This window comes from Lampris incognitus, chromosome 3, assembly GCF_029633865.1.
Source record: "Lampris incognitus isolate fLamInc1 chromosome 3, fLamInc1.hap2, whole genome shotgun sequence".
Lineage (NCBI taxonomy): Eukaryota > Metazoa > Chordata > Actinopteri > Lampriformes > Lampridae > Lampris > Lampris incognitus.
This window is the reverse complement of record NC_079213.1, coordinates 63,390,516-63,407,025: the sequence shown is the minus strand read 5'-3', so window position 1 is coordinate 63,407,025 and position 16,510 is coordinate 63,390,516. Positions and strand designations below refer to the sequence as shown.

Sequence of the window (16,510 nt, the reverse complement as noted above, 5' to 3'; positions counted from 1 at the left end):
CTGAGAGCAGGATAAGCGGTTCGGATAATGGATGGATGTGAATGACGGAGGTGGAAGGAAAGAAAAGAGAGGGAGGTGTATGTACGACTGCTGCAGGGACTATCTTGCTGTTCTTCTGTTTGCTGTGAGGGGCTGGATTTTAATGGGGGAGGAGGAAGGAGGGGGACCAGGGAACGGGGAGATATTGTGTGTGTGCATGCGGGGGGGTTATGGGGGAGGAGGGGAGCAGAAGGAGCACCGTGGAGGTTAATGAATATGTTGGCCAACTAAAAAGTGGCGGCGAGAGATAAACGGCTTAGCCAGCTCTGGAGGGAGGAGGAGAGGAACGGGAGGATGGGGGGGACAGGGTTGGAAAGGAGGGAGGAAGAGGAGGAGGAGGAGGAAGGGGAAGGAGCACGTTTTCCTACTCAACAGTGAGACCTGTTGGTGGAGGGCTGAAATGGCTGCAGGGAGAGTGGCAAGGCTCACCGTGGAGCCAGAGAGCGGATGCCCCACAAAAGAAAAAAAGAAAAGAAAGACAGGAGTACACCGACAGACAGACGGGTGGAGTTGTAAATGGCCAGAGGAGACACAGACTACGCCAACTCTACAGGAAGTGGGCACATGGGGAAGGTTGGGCAGACATGTAGAGATAGCTGCTGTGTGTTAGCTGAGAGGTGGGCTTGGTTTGCGTCACTGCACGTCAGTGTTGCTGCTCAGACTCGCGAAAAACCAGCAGACGTCAAAACGTGTTGCACCACCTCCGGTTCACCGAGCCAGCCCACTCCCTGCCAGAGGCACTAAAACAAACACACCTGGACCTGGTCGACAAAAACTACCACGCAGCGAAACCTAGTGGTACCAGGTGGCACGCAAAACTGGTACCACTGCAGACAGACAGACAGACAGACAGACAGACAGACAGATAGACAGATAGACAGATAGATAGATAGATAGATAGATAGATAGATAGACACACGGACAGATAGATAGACAGACAGACAGACAGACAGACAGACAGACAGACAGACAGATAGACAGATAGACAGATAGATAGATAGATAGATAGATAGATAGATAGATAGACACACGGACAGATAGATAGACAGACAGACAGACAGACAGACAGACAGACAGACAGACAGACAGACAGACAGACAGACAGACAGATAGCTAGATAGATAGACACACGCACATGCACACACACACACACACACACAGGTAGATGTAGGGCACTCACATCTGTCTCTCTCTCCTCCAGCACCTGGTCATATTCGCTGAGGGAGGCCAGAAAGATGAGGGAGGTGACGTTCTCAAAACAATGAATCCACTTCCGGCGCTCCGACTTCTGACCGCCCACATCCACAATCCTGTCGGGGGAGCAGGGTGGGGGGTGCATACAGGAAGTGTGTATAGGAAGACAGGTAAGAAAAGGTTTCGCTGGCTGTGAATCACACCCATACAGGGTCAAACAGTCACACCTGGGAGCTTCACCTGCACAACAAACGTCACCCACCGCTTTCCTCACCATCGCACCCCCATCTATGCTAAGACCACCAGAATGCGCCCTCCTGCAGCCACACAACGCCTCGTTTCAGCTCCACCTCTTAACTGGACAGACAAGCAAAAAACCAACACAAAATGAGCTCGCGCTGTCTGCGTCTCTGTCACATCCCGTCTCTGACAGACGTCCGACAGCTGCTCACATCTGCCGAGAAGCCACATCTGCATCTGCAGAGCAGGGGTGTAACTCACACCGATATACTAGCTTACTCTGCTGCACAGCATCGCACAACTACAACGTTTATTTCCCACAATTCACTCTGAGATCCTAATGGGAAACTATCCATATCCATATCTGGCCTTGGAGAAACCTTCATTTCCAGTCCATCCATCTATCCATCCATCCATTATCCAACCCGCTTATCCTGATCTCAGAGCTGCGGGGATGCTGGAGGCCATCACAGGGCCCACACACACACACACACACACACACACACACACACACACCTACGGACAATTTAGTGCGGCTGATCCACCTGACCTACATGTCTTTGGACTGTGGGAGGAAACCGGAGCCCCTGGAGGAAACCCACGCAGACACGGGGAGAACATGCATACTCCACACAGAGGACGATCCGACACGACCCGCGAGGTTGAACTACCCCAGGGCTCGAACCCAGGACCTTCCTGCTGTGAGGCGACCGCGCTAACCACACTGCCACCGTGCTGCCCATTTCCATTCCATCCAATTTAAAACAAATTGTTGGCAAAAAGTCAGAAATGGCTGCAATGCACGATGAATAAAAATGGTTTTTTGGGGGTTTTTTGTCCAGTGTATTTATTGCTGGAGGGGAAAAGAGAGGCAGGACTCAGAAAGCCGGTGCTCCCAGAATGACTAAACAAGCCCATCAGGTAGCAAGGGTGAAGCTCTCTGCCACGCTTCAAGAAAGGTTCCCTCAACATCTCACCAGGCGTTTCATCACCGAACTGGGATGGACTTTTTTTGTTGGGGGGGGTTTTCTCCCCAGTTGTACTTGGCCAATTACCCCACTCTTCCGAGCCGTCCCGGTCGCTGCCACACCCACCGATCCGGGGAGGGCTGCAGACTACCACATGCCACACCGATACATGTGGAGTCGCCAGCCGCTTCTTTTCACCTGACAGTGAGGAGTTTCACCAGGGGTACATAGCACGTGGGAGGATCACGCTATTCCCCCCAGTCCTCCCCCCCAACAGGCGCCCCGACCGACCAGAGGAGGCGCTAGTACAGCAATCTGGACACACCCACATCCGGCTTCCCACCCGCAGACATGGCCAATTGTGTCTGTAGAGACGCCCGACCAGGCCGGAGGTAACACAGGGATTCAAACCAGGATCCCCATGTTGGTAGGCAACGGAATAGACCGCTATGCTACTCGAGTGCCCTGGGATGGAGATGTAAACCAACTCTGCCACCCTGCTGGGAAATCTGATTGATTCGGTGAAAAAGAAAATCACTTATTAATTTGTTCTCTATTCCCCGTTTAATCCAATACAAACTCCAAAGGGGACTGGGGTCTACCCCTCCATTCATACTTATGGGCACATTATGGTTTCCAGTCACCCGATCTGCTTGTATTTGGACTGTGGGGGTGCCCAGAGCAAACCTACCTGAACACAAGGAGAAAAGCAAACCCAACAGAGGAGAGCTGCCATCAAACACAGCACCACTGAACCACCACAACCAGATATTTTTTCTTTATTTTGATTTTGATATACTTTATTGATCCCCGTAGGGAAATTCCTCTCTGCATGTAACCCATCCTAGCTGTGTAGCTAGCAGCAGTGGGCAGCCGCCGTGCAGCACCGCGGGACCAACTCCAGTTGGTCTTGCCACGCCTCGGTCAGGGGCACAGACAGGGGTATTAACCCTAGCATGCATGTCTAATTGATGGTGGGGGAAATCAGAGCACCCGGAGAAACCACCACAGACACGGGGAGAACACGCAAACACCACACAGAGGACGACCTGGGATGACCCCCAAGATTGGACAAGCCCGAGGTTCAAACCCAGGACCTTCTTGCTGTGAAGCGACAGCGCTAACCACTGCGCCACCGTGCCACCCAACATATGAGGCCAAAAGAAGAATCTATTTCTGAGACCACATTATATTTACTGTATAAAGAAAACAACGAGTATCTGGGCCTTATCATCCCATTACCAGTTCAATAAGAGTCCCAATCTGTAGGCTCTGGTAACGTTTTGTCAATAAAGGACTTAAGTTAGTCGCCAACCATGAAGAAGAGCAACAAGTACTCCTGAAGATGTCGTCATTTTGAATTTGAGAAGGGGAATTTTGTACTAGATGATATCTCGTTGTGAAGAGAAACCCTCTAGTTGAAGAAGGAAAGAATACCGAGTGCATGTTAAAAAAAAAAAAAACCCACAGGGGCCACACCTCACTTCCTGACAAGGGCTTTTGCTGGCAGGTTATCAGGCAGACAGTGCCTTCGCAGAGATTCTCATGATATGTTCTTTTCATATTGTGGTGAATGAGTCACCATGACAGGGTTGGTTGTGGTAGGTAACTTGTGTCAGCCACCTGAGCGTGATGGTCTTGACGTTGAAAGAGTAGTCGTGGATGCCTGTGGTGGGGAACCGAACTCGGAGGACATCCTGTGCAGTGGGAATGTAGTCCGGAGTAGCTATCCGGTCCAGATTAGTCATGTAGCTGAGGGAGAAGGTGGAGGGGTTAAAGTGGGGAATTGGTGAATAAGAAAGAGACAAAGAGAGAGAGAGAGAGAGAGAGAGAGAGCATGCTACATTGATGATGCAACACATGTGTTTTTTATATATATTATATATATATATATATATATAGATATTATACATACATACATACATACATACATATTTAAATATATATACACTGATCAGCCAAAACATTAAAGCCACCTGCCTAATATTGTGTAGGCTCCCCTTGTGCCACCAAAACAGTTCTGACCCGTCAAGGCATGGACTTCACAAGACCTCTGAAGGTGTCCTGTGGTATCTGGCACCAAGACATTAGCAGCAGATCCTTTAAGTCCTGCAAGTTGCAACATGGGGCCTCTGTGGATCGGACTTGTTTTTCCAGCACATCCCACAGATGCTCGATGGGATTGAGATCTGGGGAGTTTGGAGGCCGAGGTAACACCTTGAACTCTTTGTGATGTTCCTCAAACCATTCTTGAACAACTTCTGCAGTATGGCAGGGCGCATTATCATGCTGAAAGACGCCACTGCCATCAGGGAATATCGTTGCCATGAAGGGGTGTACCTGGTCTGCAACTATGTTAAGGTAGGTGGTACATGTCAAAGTAGCATCTACACGAATGGCAGGACCCATGGTTTCCCAGCAGAACATTGTTCAGAGCATCACACTGTTTCCCCGCCTTGCCTTCTTCCCATAATGCATCCTGCTGCCATCTCTTCCCCAGGTAAGTGACATACATGCACCCGGCCGTCCACATATGTAAAAGAAAATGTGATTCATCAGACCAGGCCACCTTCCATTGCTCCATGGTCCAGTTCCGATGCTCACATGTCCATTGTAGGTGCTTCTGGCAGTGGACAGGGGTCGTCATGGGAACTCTGACCGGCCTGCAGCTACGCAGCCCCATACACAACAAGCTGTGATGCCCCGTGTGTCCTGACACCTGTCTGTCATAGCCAGCATTCACTTTTTCGGCAAGTTGAGCTACAGTAGCTCCTCTGCGGGATCGGACCAGACGGGCTAGCCTTCGCTCCCCGCGCACATCAGTGAGCCTTGGGCGCCCATGACCCTGAGGCGGGTTCACCGGTTGTCCTTCCTTGGACCACTTTTGGTAGGTACTGACCACTGCATACCAGGAGCACCCCACAAGACCTGCCGTTTTGGAGCCTCTCTGACCCAGTTGTCTAGCGTCACAATTTGGCCCTTGTCAGAGTTGCTCAGATCCTTACGCCTGCCCATTTTTCCTGCTTCCAACACATCGACTTCAGGAACTGACTGTTGACTCGCTGCATTCTATACCCCACCCCGTGACAGGTGCCATTGTATCGAGGTAATCACTGTTATTCACCTACCTGTCAGTGGTTTTAATGTTTTGGCTGATTGGTGTATGAGCCAATGTTTGTTGTTTTTTCTCTTAGTATTCAATAACTGAGCTGGGTAAACTCATGTAATGAGTACAGTCATAAAAAACAGTGAGTAAGCAAGTCGCTGTGTGCCAGATGAGCAGGGCCTCCATGTCACACCGCGTTGAGACGACTGGTTTATGGCCTGTGTTGATACAACCTGTCATTAACTGGCTGTTGACTGTCTTTTATCATGCGCGACATGGTGACATAAGCAGCTTAGTAAATATAAAACAGGACAGAACAGACGAGGGGGAGGACACAGACCGACCAGCGGAGGAGCCGAGGGAGCAGCGTTTGCCCATTATGTTCAAGTTCAAGAGAAAAGAGCAGAAAAACGAGACCGACTTTGAGATTTGTCACGATTTGACAGAGCACATTTCACAAGTCGTCGTTTTTCATCACGTTCAACGAGACGGATGCGGCCGGCCTACCGAGGCGGCGGGTTGTGTTTCTAGGAGGCTCCATCATTTAACTGGTGGTTCAGCATGTCTTGAGAAGTTGATGCAACTTGTGAGTTCTGCAAAGGACTAGCGCCTTCCAGTGGTACAAAATGAGAAATACAAGCTAAGGCTGTTTGCATTACTTTTTGTTTGCATTACGTGTCATGTTGCATTACCGTATTACTCGCTAAACGAACAGAAAAACCAGGATGCCACACAGTTTTACCTAATAAATAAATAATAATAAGTAAAAAAAAAAAAAACCTGACTGACTTGTGTGCAGCCTCCGCCTCGGTGAACAGTGAGTGAGCACAACACAACAGAGGGGGAAAAGGGAAAAGGCTTCCATTAGCGTGTGTTGTAAAGAACTGCCACAGTAGTTTTCATATTATGACATGGCCAAAAAATAATTAAGATTGGAAATGTTTTAAAGATAATAAAAAAAAACCGTTGAAGAAGACCTCGGATAGACTTAATGAAATACATTGCATTTAAACTTTTTTTTTTTTTTTTTTTGGGAGTTTCCCCCCTTTTTCTTCCCAATCGTATCCGGCCAATCAACTCTGTGCATAACCGCAGTCCACTGACTTCCGGTTTCTACTGCAGCGGTCGTACCAGTTTCCTGTTTGTTGGCGCGTGCCATTGGCAATGGCATATTTTTCGCGATGCCTGCAAGATTTACCACGGATAAATGTCAACCACACGCACACAACTGTCCACCTGCACCCACCAGCAGACGGGTGACAAGTTTCAAGTTGTACATATCAAGTTACGTCCACAATTATGAGGATGAGTGGACGGACGGACGGACAGAACTGTGGGCGTCGCCACTTGATATGCACAACTTGAAACTTGTCACCCGTCTGCTGGTGGGTGCAGGTGGACAGTTGTGTGCGTGTGGTTGACATTTATCCGTGGTAAATCTTGCAGGCATCGCGAAAAAACATGCCATTGCCAACAGCACACGCCAACAAACAGGAAACTGGTACGACCGCTGCAGTAGAAACCGGAAGTCAGTGGATTACAGTTATGCGCAGAGTTCCGGTCGCTGCTCCACCCCCTCTGCCGAATCCGGGGAGGGCTGCACACTACCACATGCCTCCTCCGATACATGTGGAGTCGCCAACCGCTGCTTTTCACTTGACAGTGAGGAGTTTCACCAGGGGGGACGTAGCGCGTGGGAGGATCATGCTATCCCCCCCGAACAGGCACCCCAACCGACCGACCAGAGGAGGTGGCGCTAGTGCAGCGACCAGGACCCACCCGCAGACACGGCCAATTGTGTCTGTAGGGACGCCCGACCAAGCCGGAGGTAACACAGGGGTTCGAACCAGCGATTCCCATATTGGTAGGCGACGGAATAGACCGCTACGCTACTCGGGCACCCTCTGTACTAGGTGTTTAAGGAATGCCCACATGCACACGCGATTTACGTTTATCGGCAGTCTAAAAATCCACTTTTTCTCAAGACGCATGAAAAAAGAAAAAGTCCACCAGATTGTCGCCTCATGGTGTGAGCGGATTTATAGCCGTAGTTTGGGGATTATCGTCACTATTGTCCAGAAATTATACGATTTATCAAAGCAAACAGCGTTGGTAAATCAACTGACATGATTGCCCACCAGCAGCAAATTGCTTTCGATCATTTTGAGAGAACAACATTTTAAAACTTACTCGAAAATAGAATCGCTTTACAAGATTACCCCCCCCCCCCCGACCTGGTCCACCTGTTATGTCGTGATTTGCACTCCGGGGCCACCGGTACCGTAAGGCTGTGCGGCGCAGTGCAGCTACTCACTACTCTGTGGAGTCTAGGAGCTGGTACTCGCTGCGACGCTCGTAACAGACCCGTATGCCGGAGTCGGCCCAGAGGCGGCGGATGGCGTCGACATAGCCCCTCTCCAGCTGGCTCACCTGCACTGCGTCCACGTCCTGGATCCACTTCGCATACATCTGAGGGAGGACAGCACAAGGGGTTGGTAGCACAGCATCAGGGATCAGGACCACTTTATTAGTCGTGTCATTTCAATATGGTTTCCCCCAGCCCACAGCAGTGCAACACAAAGACAAAAACACACAAACTACAAGAACTACAAGAACACACATACTAACACATATCTAAACTCACACAAATATCTAAACTGAACAAAAGAAAAATAAGTTCCCTCCAAGGGAACGAACGCCAGCCAGGACGACTGTCGGAACTGCCGGTCTGCATGGGCTAGCAGTTAGCTTAGCCTGCCCCGCTTCCGCGTCCTGTCAGCTGTGGTTCCTGGGCCCATCAGACGCGGCAGACCAGGCTCCCTCAACCAATCCAACGCCAGCTCTCCCAGCCTGACGCCCCCGACACACCTCCCCGCACTCCACACGACGACACCAAGAACACCACACTCAAGGCCAGGCGAGGCCGCCTTAGTGTCATTGGAACTACCGGTCTGCATGGGCTAGCAGTTAGCTTAGCCTGCCCCGCTTCCGCGTCCCGGCAGACCGCCTTCGGTGTTACCTCCTCTGTCACAGCAGGGCCGTGGTCTCTGGGCCCACAGGACGCAGCAGACCAAGCTCTCCCAGCCATCAAACGAAGACACAATTAGACGCAGACGTGGACGAAGACACTGCATGGACGGTACTGGGTGAGGCTGCCGAATTCACGCTGCCATCTTCCCACACCGGACATGTAACGGAGCATGTAACGGGCTTAGCTTAGTACTCTCTATACAGGGTTGTGATAATGGCGACTTTTTCTTGTGTCCCCCTGAAAAATGTGACTCTCATCAAAAGAGGTTGTGTTGCCTCTCATGCTGACCTGTGCTGTTGCTTTGACAGGTGTGTGTGTATGTGTGTGTGTGTGTGTGTGTGTGTGTGTGTGTGTGTGTGTGCATCGCACCTCGTTTTGTGCGTTGGAGTAGGGGATCTTGAGGGTGGTCATGGCTCCGGTCATGGCCTTAATGGCTGTGAAGATGTTCTGGAAAATACATTTGGCAAACGCCTTCCTCTCTTCCTCAGAGAAGCCCCTGCCATGGATGATCCTCATTTGTCGGATGAAGGTGGTCTTTCCACTCTCCCCAGTGCCTGAGGAGATGGGCGGGAGGTGCGAGGATAAAGCTAATGCATGTCTTTACAATCAGTTATCGTGTCGGGGCATATGTCAGTGATTCTTAAAACAGTGTTTCCAGACGTTCACTGGTAGTGGGCTGTGCTGTGCTGCAGGTGACACATCACAGACTAGATCCTGTCTCTCTAAACGTAGCTCAACCCCACACCAGCAGTGTCCGATTTACTGACAAGTCATCACTAACCTTGACACATATTGCACTGCTAGGAGACAGAAGATATGACTTACTGTTCAGATTTATCCCCACCCACTTTTTCCTCCCCAATTGTACTTAGCCAATTACCCCTGAGCTGTCCCGGTCGCTGCTCCACCCCCCCCCCCAGCTGATCCGGGGAGAGCTGAAGACTACCACGTGCCTCCTCCGATACATGCGGAGTCGCCAGCCACTTCTTTTCACCTGACAGTGAGGAGTTTCACCAGGGGGGACGTAGTGCGTGGGAGGATCACGCTACCCCCCCCAGTTCCCCCCCAAGCAGGCGCCCCGACCGACCAGAGGAGGCGCTAGTGCAGCGATCAGGACACATACCCACATCCGGCTTCTCACCCGCAGACACGGCCAATTGTGTCTGTAGGGACGCCGGACCAAGTCGGAGGTAACACAGGGATTCAAACCAGCGATCCCCGTGTATAGGCAATGGAATAGACCGCTACGCTACCCGGACGCCAGATTTGTCTTTTTACCTTGAATCGACTCTTGCATATGTCCTTGGCTCAAGATCATAGACCACCTTGACTGCAATCGCCACTTGTCCGTTTTCAACCGAGATTGCCATGTTAATTCGTTGAAGAATGAACTTCATGGTGAAGTGAAACCATAAGTATATGTGTTGGCACAAGATTTGAATGTAGCTAACAACTGCCAAATAAATACTATCAACCTTGTGCTTGTCAGCTTTGTCTCAGCACTAAAGCAGCCGAGCCGATCATCCATCCATCTGTTATCCCAACCGCTAATCCTGCTCTCAGGGATGCTGGAGCCTATCCCAGCAGTCATTGGGCGGTAGGCGGGGAGACACCCTGGACAGGCTGCCAGTCCATCACAGGGCCGACACACAAACACACACACACATTCACACCTAGGGACAATTTAGTACAACCGAGTCACCTGACCTTCATGTCGTTGGACTGTGGAAGGAAACTGGAGCACCCGGAGGAAACCCACGCAGACACGGGGAGAACATGCAAACTCCACACAGAGGACGACCCAGACGACCCCCAAGGTTGGACTACCCCGGGGCTCGAACCCAGGACCTTCTTGTTGTGAGGCGATTGTGCTAACCACTACGCCACTGTGCCGCCCCAATCAGATCAGTCCTGCATGAATGAGGTCCAATGAACTGCCCTGCAGCTTCAAGATGGAGTTGGTGGGAGGCAGAAATCTGTTGATGGTTATAAAAAGACTGGCAAAGCTTTGAACTTTTCTAGAAGCGCCTTCAAATCTATTGTAGCAAAATGGACAAAAAAAGATAGGGCACAAGCCGCACAGTACCAAGACCAGTTCATCCTACCAGACTGGGTGAGCAGAGGGAGAGGGCGTCTGAGAGAGCAGCTGCAATGCTCCCAGAGATACAGGACTCAGTGACTGAGATGGCAGAAACTGTCCAGAGACCAGCAGCATCTTCATCGCTTCACAGATCCAAGCAAGTAGTAGAAAGGAAGCTGCTTTTGAGAAAGACTAAAATCTGAGGAAGATTTTGTGGTCTGATAAGACTTCAGCTGAGTCTTTGGCCTGAAAGCAAACTGGTGTGTTTGGCACAAACCAGTATCACCATCCCTGATGGAGGCAGCCTCACGATATTAAGTTACATTTCAGCAGGAGGAGCTGGAAAACTTGTTCGATCAAGAATCAGGCGGAATCAAATTCAAGAAAGTCCTTGAGGAGAACCTGTTTCAGTCAGCAAGAAAGCGGCCTTTAGGGCACAGACTCAAGTTCCAGCAGGCCAAACACTGCTAAGGAATGGTTTGGGGAAAAAAAGAAAAGTTAATATCCTGGGATATCCAGCCTAAGGCCATTCTTACATCCTACTGAAAATCTGTGGTGTGACCTGATAACTGCTGTCCAAGAACGCTGTCCATTTAACCTGCTGGAGTTAGGACATCACGTTTGCATTCAGGGACGAGTGAAACAACCAGAATGATACCTGAGAAGGCTCGGCTGTCATCGCGGCCAAAGGCCTGTCTACATGGTGTTGACTCTGGGGTGGGTGGGCAACAGTTTTGTTCATGAGAAATATAGGTCTTTCATTTAAAAACAACGACAAAAGTTATTGAAAAAGACGTTTTTCCTTCATGCATGTGTTGAATGTACTGTGATGAGAGAAAATACTTCAATACTCTACCGTTAAGTGTAACGTTAAAGAAATGTAAAAGAGTGGGGCGCGTCCGGGCAGCATGCACACTGAGAAAAACAAGTACCAGTGTGTACCTAAGTGGGTACAAACGCTTGTCGCTGGGGCAGTACCTTTCTGAAGTACAATAATGTAATTGTACTTCATTGTCTTTTAAGTCCCTTTGTTAACTTTCAGCTTATGGAAAGATACATATCTGATCCTTCATAGAACAATATTGTACCTCTGTTGCTGTAATGTACCTATGAGCACAGAAGTGCACCTCTTCTGTACCTCGACTTCTGAGGCATGTGGTAGTCTGCAGCCCTCCCCGGATCGGTAGACGGGGGTGGAGTAGCGAGAGGGACGGCTTGGGAGAGTGGGGTAATTGGCCAGATACAATTGGGGAGAAAAAGGGGACTCCCCCCCCCCCCCCAAAATGTGAAAGAGTTCACAGGGGTGAAACCACTGTATGTACCTCTTCTTTTGGGGGGGGGGCGTATTTACCATCCCAATGAGAACCTGCTAGTGAATTATCTGTCCTTCATTCCGACACTAGTTCATTAATTCACTGAGAAAGAGGATTAGGTGAAGAGTAAAGTCAAGGTTATCCTGTCATTTGTCTTACAACAAGTTTTTTTTTTATTCCGCCCCCCCCCCCTCCCTTTTTTTCTCCCCTATTGTACTTGGCCAATTACCCTACTCTTCACATCCAGCTTCCCACCCGCAGACACGGCCAACTGTGTCTGTAGAGACGCCCGACCAAGCCGGAGGCAAGACGGGGATTTGAACTGCCGACCCCCGTGTTGGTAGGCAGTGGAATAGACCGCTAAGCTACCCGGGTACAACAAGGTTTTGTAGGCTGTGATTATGCTCCTGCTGATGTAACGTGACTCAGCAAAGCTTTGATTGGCTGCTGATGACGCCTTCACTGATTGGCTGAGAGGGTAACGACGGTAATGGGGCCCCGGGGTGGCGCGATGCAAGGCGGGCAGGATGGCTTGACTGACAGCTTTGCTTCTACCAGGAATTAAACATTCTGCTTTCAAATTGCTTCTGTTGATTTTATGCCCTGTGATTACTGTTAAATTTTGAATTACCTGTATTGAGTACACCATATCATAATCTATATGATCTATTCTATGCTCATACACTATCCTATATATGAGTAGAGAAGAACTGGCTCACTGATGTCCTCCATATTCTTTCCCCTTATCAATCTTGTATTGATTAATGGACGGCTCCTTTGATGACACTGGTGGCTGTTTTAGTGCTGTTTTATAGGTGGCCAGAATGAACACTGTTTTGTGGGTTACTAAGTTGTGACGACAGACAAGAGGGTCTTCTCATATCCAGCTCCTGACACGCATATTAGTGGCAGTCTTCTCCAGAAAGGACTATCACTGGTCTCAGTGTAAGGTCACGACAGGTACGCCTAGAGTGCCTTGCTCAGGTGCACTTCAGCTTGTATTGGTGGGGCACCATGGATCTAACACCAGTGACCTCAAATTAGTGCCTTTTAACGAGAGTATCGCAGAATCAACTGTGCTGTTCGAACTCTAAACTGACTCCTGGGCTTATCCACCTCAGTGTTTTCAAGGTAAAAGAAAATGAAGCCATTTCATTAAAAAAGTTAATTGCATGGCCTCAAATGGGTAAAACATATTGTAACGACCACGGATGACTAGACTCGCTAGCACTTGGCTAACGGATCAGACCCTTTGGTCAACTGGTTAACGCAGTCGCCCGTGGTGCGGGAGACCCGGGGTCGTGTCCCGGCTGCGGCGGTTCCCCGGCTTCCTCCTAAGCTTGCTACGATATTTTAGGACAGAGTCCCCCCCCCCAAAAAAAAACAAATATTAAGCTTTTAAACAATGGTTGAATGATTGTGGCGAACCCACGATTCAAGACGAACACTGGAAATGTGTTTTGGCAGTAATCTCGAGCAAAGGAACAGGACATATAAAACAGCAGCATTAGAGGGTTTTGGGAAGACGTCTTGCACAGGGACATGTGCAAGACATCTTCCCAAAACCCTCCAAAGGATGTTTTAGTGGACTTCCCCTGTGATGTGTCCGGCAGCTGGGCCAAAACAGACGTTTGCAGTTTAAAGAGTCAAATGAAGACGCCGGTGTTTTCCATGCTTGCATCATTCACACTGAGCAACAAAGACGGTACGAATACACCCCTGCCCTGCATCTCCCTCATCATTTCCCTCAGATACCCCGGTGGGTACGTATCTGTTCATTCCACTGTGACGAGTCGACACATGTTCATTGTGAGAAGCCGAGACAACGATCTCATCGTTGTGGATGTGCGTCTGTAAAACAGTCCATGCCTCTTTCATGTCTACACCCTGACTCTCACCAACACAGTACGAAGATGTGGTGGACTCGTTTCTGGTTCTCTCCCCTCACGCCCAGCTCTATAAAGGGGGCGCGACAAGCCAAGAAGAGAGTTTCTCAATTTCTTTCCAGGTATAACTGAGTCGCAGTGGCGACATGGTTACTGACCCAAGAGAAGAACTTTGATTTCCCTTCTTTCCAACTTCTTCTGCTGGCGGAGGATCCTCTTGATCTCCTTGTCCACGGCGACGGACCTCCTCTCCTCCTCGGACAGGCAGCAGACGCACGTGTGGTGGCACCATCCCCAGCAGGCCTCCATGGCCAGCACCCCGCCCAGATCTGCCTGACAACCACGGGGAGGGGGGAACAAGAGTCATCGATGAAAAATACACCGCCGGACACACGCAAATAATGTTCTTCTCGTCCCCCATATCTGTTTATTAGTCCCGCCATAATGACTTCCAACCACACTGCGGTTGGTAGTGAAGCGTGTTTGCCGGCAGAGATTTAGCCAAAGTATAACGCAACACGGAGGAGGCGATGTCCCGCCTTGTTAACTATTAAAATGATCATAACTATTATATATACTATAAATAATATAGTACACATATATAGTGTGCTATCATAAACGATTTGTCACCGCTGCAAAGTGCGCTGACACGCATTACCTTCTATGGGGGTTCTCAGGCGGACGAAGTTTTAGCGCACTATTTAGCCTTCATGAAGACACGTTTCCGAACTCGGGGCTTGGAAACTCGGTCAGACTAAGGGAAGAAAAAGTCAAGAGTAAAAATTATTCCCACTTGTTTTACCTTCGATCGGCTCGTCACACTCCCTGAACAGAAGCGGAGTGAGACGTGGATCGCGTCTCGCCGTCCATTTTCCAGTGGCGACTACGAAACAGCCGGATCGAGACGCAGAGCCCGGGAGCGTGTGAATGACACGGGTTTTTAACTCCCGACGGGGAAAGTGCGCGCCGCAGAACCACTGCTGCTGCTGCTCACAACCTGCTGCTTCCGCGCCCCTACCGTGGGGTATGTCGGGTATGTGTGGTTGGTTGAAAACGCTCTCTCTCCAAACCTGCCGATGGAATGCGCCTTGAATGACTGGACGACCCTGCGCCGCAGATAAAGTTTCGACGAGAGAATCATCCCTCCTCCGGCCTGCCGCACGCTCACTCAGTGCTACGGCGCGCGCGCGCGCACGCACACACAGACAATAACACACGACGTGCGCGCACAGGGCGTGCGTGTGCCATCTAAAGCAGTGCCTCTCCCTGTGTGAGAGGACGGCGCGGCGTTAGATGGCACACACACGCACGCACACAAACCCATACACAGAGAGATTTCGGCGCGTGGCCAAGACGAGAATTGAGATGTAAAATTAACTTCACGTGTCGTGCGCATACTTGGCCGCGCTTGGCCGCCCGGGCCCTATATTTAGGCCGAGTTAAATAAACAGACACAACACGTATTAACCCCCCCCCCCCCCAATGAAACGCGTCACCCCAAAAGAAAACATGTTTTCCAATTTCCAACAAAGAGGTGAGGTGCAGAGCAAGTATTTGCTCTAATGGATGACAAGTCTTTTGTGTCAGCCAGAGGAACCGGTTTGTCGGGTCTTTCCAGGACTCACCGACAGGTTTCAGGTATTAAGGATTGCCTGAGCAGCACGTTGCCATGGCAACAAGGTGAGCGGTGAGGAGGAGGAGGGTGAGGAAAAGAGAGAGAGAGAATGGGACAGAAAGAAAGAATGAGAGGACACAGAGGTGCAGAAATGAAGAAAGGGATAGTTTAATGGCGTGTGTCTGTGGGGGGGGGGGGTTGGGGTTGAGGTTGGCTGAGAGTAACTGGAAGGTAACTGTTTCCCAACAGGAATACAGGAAATGAGGTGCCACCGTTTTATGCGGTGCGCGCTTGCCTGTTGGCAGAGGTGAGTCCAGCACAGCAGTGGCTCCGGGAGCGCGGTGAAGAGGTGGGTCACAAGCACGTGGGAGGGCGGACGAGGAGACTTTGTCCCTGGAAGATGGCGGCTGCTGCCGGAGGGCGGAAGACACTTAATGATTAATCCAGCCACAGTCCTCGCGTCTCATAGGAAAAGATGGAGCTGCAGAGCCTGTTCTCCGTGCAGGCACAGCTTTGTGACACCCGGTTTGTGTCAGCTTGTTTTCCAGCAACCACATAAAACCAAAGCATTGAGATACGTCGAGAAAACAACCCGACCTTCTCTATGAAGTGGCACCTTAAGTAAACCCTCAAAATCGTCATGTAAACATCAGAGGGAGGATATCGTAACACTACAAGAAAGTGAGACGTGTCTAAGTGTGTGTACATGTCGGGTTGGCCCAGTGCAACGTTGTTTCTGCCCACAGACTGGGGTAAAGAAATGGGTGGATGTGTAAAAAATAAGTTTTGGCTAAGATTTAAAAGTCTGCTGCTGTGACCCTTGTATTTCTGAGTTTTGTATCCCCCCCTTTTTTTTCCCCTCCCCAATTGTACTTGGCCAATTACTCCACTCTCCCGAGCCCTCCCGGGCATTGCTGCACCACCTCCGCCGATCCGGGGAGGACTGAAGACTACCACATGCCTCCTCTGATACATGTGGAGTCGCCAGCCACTTCTCTTCACCAGGGGGAAGGATCACGCTATTCCCCCTAGCCCCCG

General features: G+C 50.2%; 1 protein-coding gene across 1 annotated transcript; it reads right to left on the bottom strand.

Moving 5' to 3' along the window:
- Nucleotides 1-407: 407 nt before the first annotated feature.
- On the bottom strand, nucleotides 408-14,166 carry LOC130109779 (guanine nucleotide-binding protein subunit alpha-11-like). Its single transcript, XM_056276760.1, has 6 exons — nucleotides 14,016-14,166; nucleotides 8,948-9,132; nucleotides 7,862-8,016; nucleotides 4,065-4,193; nucleotides 1,199-1,349; nucleotides 408-443 (listed from the first exon to the last, which is right to left on the bottom strand). The coding sequence occupies exons 1-6, from the start codon at nucleotides 14,164-14,166 to the stop codon at nucleotides 408-410; spliced, it is 807 nt and encodes a 268-aa protein (XP_056132735.1).
- Between the last annotated feature and the right edge of the window lie 2,344 nt (nucleotides 14,167-16,510).